The 8,466-nt window shown below is 42.2% G+C and overlaps 1 protein-coding gene across 1 annotated transcript; it reads right to left on the reverse strand.

Annotated features, from left to right (window-relative positions):
* Positions 1-6,569: 6,569 nt before the first annotated feature.
* LOC119284393 (receptor-like protein kinase 7) lies at positions 6,570-7,703 on the reverse strand (the record flags this gene model as incomplete). The annotated part of the gene is made up of 2 exons (XM_037563530.1): positions 6,570-6,928; positions 7,019-7,703. Coding segments are annotated over 2 exons (1,044 nt in total), but the record flags the coding sequence as incomplete, so codon positions are not given.
* Positions 7,704-8,466: the final 763 nt, after the last annotated feature.

An 8,466-nucleotide genomic window follows, 5' to 3' on the forward strand; every position in this document is an offset into this window, starting at 1 on the left:
GCATAGATGCTTATTTTTAATGACTTATTACAATTCAGAAATAAATAGAAGAATAAATAGTTGTGATTAACTTAACTAAAAAATGAGCATAGATGCTTATTTTTAATGACTTATTACAATTCAGAAATAAATAGAAGAAAAAATAGTTGTGATTAACTTAACTAAAAAAAGAGAATAGATGCTTATTTTTAATGACTTATTACAACTCAGAAATAAAAAGAAAAAAATAAATATAGCAGAAAAGAAAAAAAACTATATAAAAAACTACTCAGAAATGAGCATAGATGCGCTTATAGAGAAAATTAGACCTAAATTCATAATAAATTTCTACTAACTTCAGAGGAATTCAATATGAATTTAGGTCAAATTTCCTGTATAAGGGCATCTATTTTCACTTTGAGAGCAGCTTAACAAGGCAGAGAGGGAGGGGCTTATAAACCGGTGTGAGCCCCCTTCGGTTGGCTAGGTGGGACTAAACTCTGGCTGCAACGAGGACCAACCCTTTAGTCCCGGTTGGTGGTATGAACTGGGACTAAAGGGAAGCCTTTGGTCCCGGTTCGAGCCACCAACCGAGACCAATGGTGGTGGCCCAGGAGCGAGGCGCATTGGTCCCGGTTCGTCCCACCAACTGGAACCAATAGGTCCAGACGAACCGGGACCAATAGCCCACGTGGCCCGGCCGGCCCCCGGGGCTAACGAACCGGGTCCAATGCCCCCATTGGTCCCGGTTCTGGATTGAACCGGGACTAACGGGCTGACCTAGCCTGGACCATTGCCCCCTTTTCTACTAGTGCTTTGTTGTCATGATAAGTTTTGCTATGGAAATTTTTTACGGATATCTCCATAGTTCGACAGGGTACGAGTTTAACCGAGACATGGCTAACAATCCTTGACGGTACTCGAGCACCAATAAGGGTAGTTATAATATATCCAACAATTACACCACCACGTCTAGCGAGTGTTAAAATATATCCATTCTCTTAGTAAGAGTGGAAACATTACTTCCCTGAGTATGAAGTTTGCGGTGTATATGTCCACAAGCACATGTAATTTCATCAGATTGACCTGACTAAATTTATGAATCCAGGAAAGGGTCCACAATTTATGATTCGGACTGAATGTTCAGGGATTTTAGTCGGGGCTCAGTACTTCCTACTGGGATAGCACATAGATTGTCCATGGTGTACGCTGCTTCCTTATGAGAGGGAAAAGGTGCACTCGTTAGGAGATGTATTAGCAATGTTGTCACCTCACATAGATTGCCCATGGTGTAAGCTGCACTGTTAATATAGCTATGCAAGCGAAGAATGCTAAAGCAGCAATGTGACAACAAAATATAGCTTACGAACATATATTACTTAATGGTAGGCCATCTTTAAGGTGGTAAAACACCAAGTTTTTACAAAGCAAATCTAAATTTGGATACTGAGGGTGCAAAGAGGTCCAAGGTCATGGTTTCGAGCCTAGAAATGTTTTAGATCTTTAGACCTCTTCTTATGCATCATCGGTTCTCAAAGCGAAAGGGGATGTTATGGCCAATGTTGGCCTCTATAATTTTTTGCCTGCACAAACAAGTGATGTTCTACCACTGCATGTTCCAAGAAAGATGTCATTATAATATATGTAAGGCTCAAAATTGTTCCATTAACCAACTTACAATGTCATGGAGCCCTTGCAATCAACATCAGTATCCAGCAGCATGTTTCCCTCTTCGAAACAATGTCACCTACCTAGTTACCCAGTTTAGCTCTTCCATGATGGTCATCGCCTCCACATCACCACCTACCACATCATAGTATTAGATTTCAATTCCATTTATCAGGAAATGAAGAGGCAGCATAAAAGCATCTGACGCTTGTCAAGCTCCGCCACCAGCCAGTGTTGTGAGGGAATGCGGATTTATGTGTTAATATGGAGAGGACTGCTATACGCATTGACAATTCTCTGAAAATCAAACCCAGTGAATATTTAAGCCATTTATGTACACTTGTGGCACTCAGACCCGGAGATAACTTTCATCATCGTCTTACAAAGGAAAACAAGCCAACTTGCCAATTGTTGATGGTGCTAGTGGTACTAAAAATAGCTTTAGAATAGTTTTGTACCTGATACTTCAGATTAATATATTTACTTCTTTTCAGGAAAAATACATATGAAATGGATATTGTTGGATCTCCCGAAAAATACTTTTAGAAATACTATTATCTTTCCCCCCTGTGATTTTTCTTCAATATGCCACTGGAAAACGGGCATTCTTTTTTCTTGTCTAAGCCTTTCGTATTTTGGCATTGATGAAAAAATAAAGCCCAAAAATACTAACTATCTTCCTTCCGGTTGGCAATAAGACTGTAGACAACACCAAGAGTACCACCAGCATGTAAACAGTGAGCAAAAAAAGTTCCTTCCAAAGCTAACTCTGCATCGAAACTTCCTTGGATCCACCACGTCCTTGGCAGACAGAAGCTGAGGAAATAACTAAACCGGAATTAGAAGAATATTATTGGATCACTGTCAAGGCACGGAATTACTGGGAATGGCACAAAAGGAAATTTGCACAGAAAATACATAAAACACAAATTTGTTGTTGTAGAAACACAGATGTAATATGCACATGCCTACCACTGATCCCAACCTTATATTCTATTCACAACACTACACTTTTCTTGTTCCAAATTTCTCAAACAAATAAAAGAAGTCTGCATGAGACTACATGAGTGCACTTCACAGATATTCTGTATAGGCAGTTGGCAGGTCTAGAATCTGCTTGCAAGTCTGATATGATACTTCCAACCTCAGACACAATACATATACTGGAAAATTAAACATGCTACATATTCTTATCACTCACAAAAGGCATGCACATTATAGTGATGAAACTTTGTCAATTTTGATGAAAAGGAAAACTAGGAACTCAACAACCCAATCTGTGCAGTTGTCGTATGGTGCTTGTTCTCTCATGGCGCCCATGGATCCACACTTGACATTAGTGCATAAAATTAAAGAGTGCACGACCATCCAAAAGTTGTGAAAATATCTTAACTTAATACCTGGCAACACAAAAATGGTCTCATCTTCTCCAAAGTGGCATTATTTCCGCTCCACACCGTGCTCAGTGTTCTTGCTACCCCATCCAACCCCTCCATGCTCGGTCCACCACAAAGCCATCTTGCTCCTCCGCCCCAGCACGGCGCCATCATTGCCCTTGCTTCTCCAACCACGCTGGGACACCACAGCCGCTCCACCCACTCAGTGGCGCGGCCGCCCCGCTCCCATCCTCACTACCCGCATCACAATTCAGCGTCTAGGGTTAGCCGCAGGGTTGCGCGCAGAGGCGGAACAACAAGGAGGTGCTTGGGGATCGATGGAGGCGACGGGGCGGAGCCGCGCCAGTGGCGGCTGACGCGAGAACCGCTAGCATCGACCAGAGTCAGAGGCGCAGGCGGGCGAAGATTTAGAGCAGAGAGAGAATGGAGGCGGGGGCTGGAGGAAGGGAGAGTGGCGGTAGACGGCCTCGGCCTCGGTAGTTAGCACCCCCATGGCGTAGCATGGAGAGGCGTAGAGGGGAAAGCGAAGGAGTGAGGCGACGACACGCGTGGGGTGGCGGCGAAGCAGAGGAGCACTGTGGACGGTCGTCGTCGGCGCCACGGGGAGGCGTGGAGGAGAGGCGGCCGCGCGAGGGTAGGCACATCAGAGGTTTGGTGTGCTCTCATGGGAGAAAGTGAGGCAGCATCGCCCTCTCCTCAATCTGATTGTCTTCCTATTCTTTTCAAGAAAGAGATGCGATTACTGGGGAAGGAGAGATCAGTTCTTGATATTTTTCCTTCGTAGGGGATATAAGAGGAAAGTGAAGGAGAGAAAAATCTTTTTTTCTTAAATTGTGAAGGAAAGAAAATCGGTTGATCGGTCGAGCATAGGGTAACGAACAAACGACTTACGTAAAAAACTCTCCTTAACATCCATTATTTGTTTCATGAAATTCTGTTGTTTTTTTCCTAGAACAAATTACATTAATGGAAGGACCGGTTGATTTGGATAAATTAGAAAAGTTAGATCCCTAATCTTTTGTATGTTAGGAGAGTGCTGATTTGCAATAAAATAGTGAAGAGAAAAATAAACGGATAGACAAGAAAACCAGCATGACAAGGGTGGTTGGTGGTGGGACGAAAAAAAGATAAAAATAAACCGTAACAGGCTACCAACTGCTTCACTAGCAGTAGAGATACAAAAGCAAGCAACCACCCTGCAACTTCAAAGACTATGTTCTTGGGCCTGTGAGACATTATTTCAGCCCAAACTACCCGCCAAAACCGGGCCCGGTAAAAATCCCCATCCCGTCGCCCCAGCACCGAGCACCCCTGTGTCCGATCCACAACATGCAGCCATTAATTTTTAGTAATGGGTCGCTGGATAGCCTCCTATCATTTTTTAGTAACTGGAAAACCGCGCACCCCCATGCATCCCATGAGTGCTTTCGGCTGGCCCATGTGCGGGGCAAGCGGCTTTGTTTTTTCCCTTACGTTTTTGTTTTTGTTTTCGTTTTCTTGCTTCATTACAAAATGTCAGACTCCCTTCACGGACATCCGATGAATTGGAACGATACATAAAGGAATGTTTTGGATATTCAAAAAATTGAATTTCATAAATTCCTCATGAATAGGAAAATGTTCTCGGATTCATAAAATATTCGTCAATTCAACTTGAATTTGAAAATTGTTCATGAATTCAAAAACTGTTCACGATTTTGTAACATGTTCGTGAATTCAAAAATTGTTCATGAATTTTAAAACTGTTTGCATTTTTCTAACATGCTCGTGAATCCTAAAATGTTTGAAAATTCAAAAAAATGTTCCAAAATTAAAAACATGTTTGTGAATTCAATCTTTTTCCCTGAATTTTTAAAAAAATGTTTGCAAATTAAAAAAATTCCAAAATTCAAAACATGTTCGTGAATTCAAAAAAATTTCCCAACTAGCAAGGTTGCAGCACGGGTTACCTTCTTAGTTGGCACTTGTGGACTGACCTTCTGAATCGCAAACCTCTTCCTGTTTAGGTGCCAGCCTGCAGCAGCTTGAGCCTAAATAAGTTATCAAAGGGTGCAGGAATGCTGCCACTGAGAAACAAGCCTAATTAGACTCTCAAATACAATAAGAGCAGGAAAAATAACAAAGACGCATATTCACAAAGCGGAGGCGAGTAATATTACTGAAATACCACAATGTAATCCTGCTGTCAAAAGCAAGACAATGTTCAACTGTACAACCATTAGAGTATTGGACATTTCAAGATTTTAAAAGGCTAGAATTAACCAAAAGGACAAGTATCTTATAACAAAATCCTGCACACCAGAAATAACATCAAAATATCTAGCATTACTCTTGAGGTTCTAAGATTTAGTAGGTTCAGTTTGCACTTCGATTCCGCTAGGACAATATTCACTTTGATGCTCCATACCAGGGATATGTATAATTACCTAACAATATGAACCTGTCGGAAACTGAAGTTAGAAGATTACATATTTGTTACTGGTATTTGGTTCATCTGGGGCCTTCGTTATCTTCAATACAATCACAACACAATGAAATTGCAGTTCACAATATCTATGAGAAACATCTATAATTTTCAAATGACAAGGTTTTCATTCGTACTAAATTGAATTAATCATATGTCCAAATTAGGTGGTCAATAGTACTAGTCTTCCTGTCAATGCATCCAATTTAGCAAATAGTTGTGTACAGTGTTATTTCCATTAGGTGCCCAAGCAAAAATAATAATAATCAAGGTTTGCCAGGGTTCTTGTAAGAAGCATGGGAATGCCCCAAAACAACAAAGATGCATTACGTGGTTAGCTAATGTGATCACGAATGAACATACAAGAGGGGGGGTGGGGGAGGGGAGCTTGACCTGCATGACTCAGCGCATTACAAGATCAGGAATGTTTAAATTTTATGAGAAGAGAAAAAAATACACAGACAATGTCACCAAACCTCAAGATTAGGGACTGCTCGATCTGCTTGAAATTGATAAAATTAATGCTGAAGAAGCTCTTCAGGATCTCCTTCCTCACAGTGTGTTTGACAACATGTTGCTAACATGAAATACTTAGGAAAATGGTACCATACTTAGCTAGTGTATGCATAATTTTATGACAGCCCGCTCAAATACCGTTCTGCAATTATTTGTTGTCATCTTTTCTTAGTCAATATCCACTTCTCATTCTGTTCAAGTATTTGTCTTTTTTTTTCTTTTGCAATTTCTTCTCCTCCTGAGCAGTGAAGCAGGTGTATTGCACCCAAGAACAGAAAGAAATAGCTTGGACAGTGGTATAATAGTTAGCTGGTGTATATTATAATTTTGCGGATACATCAGATCTACATCATAAAAAAGAACTTTTTTTTCCTTTTTCTTTTTCCCTTTTTTCTCAAAAAACTATTAGGTGCGCAAAGTAGGCCATGTTTTTCTAATGGTAGTATTTTCTGTGTGGACACCCATACCACCATTTCAAACAGACCTGAACTAAGGCACTTTTTTTTTAATCTGAACTAAGGCACTTAGTCCTACTGGAATCAGAGTTAATAGCAGGTAATGAGGCCATCAAATCGGCCACGCCCGCAGCAGAGTCGTTTGCGAGCCATCCGCATGGACGGCCTTTGTTGCGGATCCCTAACGGTGCAATCCACTCCTAGCCTGAATACGGAGGCCATTTCCTGCAAGTACTTTGCTTGATCTGATATGCCCTCGTCGACGGCAGTCCTGAACCTTTCCAGATGGTTTGCCATCAGATCATTGTAGTTGTCCTGTGCCCAAATCGCCAACTGACCATCTGCTCCACCTCCATTGGCTACCCTTCCTGTGACAAGCTCCAGCAGCACCACACCAAAGCTATACGTGTCTACCTTCTCTGTCAGCTCGCCTGCCGCAATCCCATATTCTGCAGTTAATCAATTATTAGTACTAGCTAAAAGAGTAACCTAGTAAAGAAAAAATTGCATTGCATGCATGTATCAATTACCCAACGTACCTGGAGCTGCATACCCAAAGTTACCAGGAGGCAGGTCTGTGATTGGCAACGGTTGGCCGAGCCCGGCCATGTTTATCTGCGCAGCGCCAAAACCGGCTATCACAGCCCTGAAATTTCGATGAAGCAAGATGTTGTAAGAGCTGATGTTATGGTGGACAATCGGCTTGTTGCATCCATGGTGCAAGTGGCAAAGCCCTTGTGCCACACCATCAGCTATGAACTTTCTCTGTGGCCAGCCTAGCTGCTGACTGGCATCCATCGGTTGGTGCAGCCAGGATTGAAGGCTTCCGTTCACCGGATACTCGTAAACGAGCATGATCGCGTCTTCCCTCTTGATGAGGTCTACAACTTTGATGATGTTATCGTGAGAATTGCTGACTAGGAGGATCATCTCCGACTTGTAGCGGTACTTGACATTGCGGTCCACCTGCAGTGCTGGGTTCTCATTCTGGAACTTCTTGATGGCCAGAGTAGCAGGACGACCGATTTCAGTAGCACCCTGATCATGGACTAAGTAGAGCTGTTCGTCCTCCCATGTGGTTCTGCTAGCCCACATCCTTTCCACGTTATCTTCAGTAAGGTTGTCGACTATGGCTTGTTCATTGAGCACAATAGGCTGCGTCGCCGCAGGATGGCTCCAGACTAAACCCATTCTCTCAGTGGCCGGATAGGGCGTGGAGAGGTTCGGGTTAAGGGTGTGTCAACCTGCAGACACATTGTTCATTAATATTCAGTAGACTCCCTCAATTATATACTCATAATTAGTTTTAGCAAGAAGAGTAGCTACTTCGACAGCAAATGACAGAGATCGGTCAATCTGATGATTTCGTATGGCTTTTGAAATTGATAAGGCTGTTTTTTCAGTTATTACAATCAGAACATGCTAGGTATTTTTGGTGGTGGTGCGCAGTTTATTCTGCATGGTTCTTCATACATGGCACAACAAGGATCAAATTATGATGATAAAAATTCCGTTTGTTGATATGATCAACAGGATGTTTAACATGTTAGTCCTGAACCAATGCAATTTATTTATGTGACATAAACAAGAGATGCTCCCTCGGTCCAGCTGACACCATAATAAGTACTACTCCCTCGGTCCCAAAATAAGGGACTCAACTTTGTATGGAGGTAGTATTACCTTCGTCCCAAAAACTTATCTTAGATTTGTTTAGATATAGATGTATTAAACGTGTCTAGATACATTCGTATCTAGACAAATCTAAGACAAGCTTTTTGAGACGGAGAGAGTAGAACAGAGATAGCAGAGAGGAGTTCCAAATTAGTTGAGGCTTGATGGGGACATAGAGGGAGACGAGAGGAACGTATGCACCAAAAGAATTTGACGGTTATCACCGGCGGTGGAGATCGAGAGGTGGCAGCCGTCAAAGTTGGTGAAGAAGGCTGCAATACAAGCGACGCAGTGCACGGGAGCTCGAAGCCGTGAG

Source organism: Triticum dicoccoides, chromosome 4A (genome assembly GCF_002162155.2).
Source record: "Triticum dicoccoides isolate Atlit2015 ecotype Zavitan chromosome 4A, WEW_v2.0, whole genome shotgun sequence".
Lineage (NCBI taxonomy): Eukaryota > Viridiplantae > Streptophyta > Magnoliopsida > Poales > Poaceae > Triticum > Triticum dicoccoides.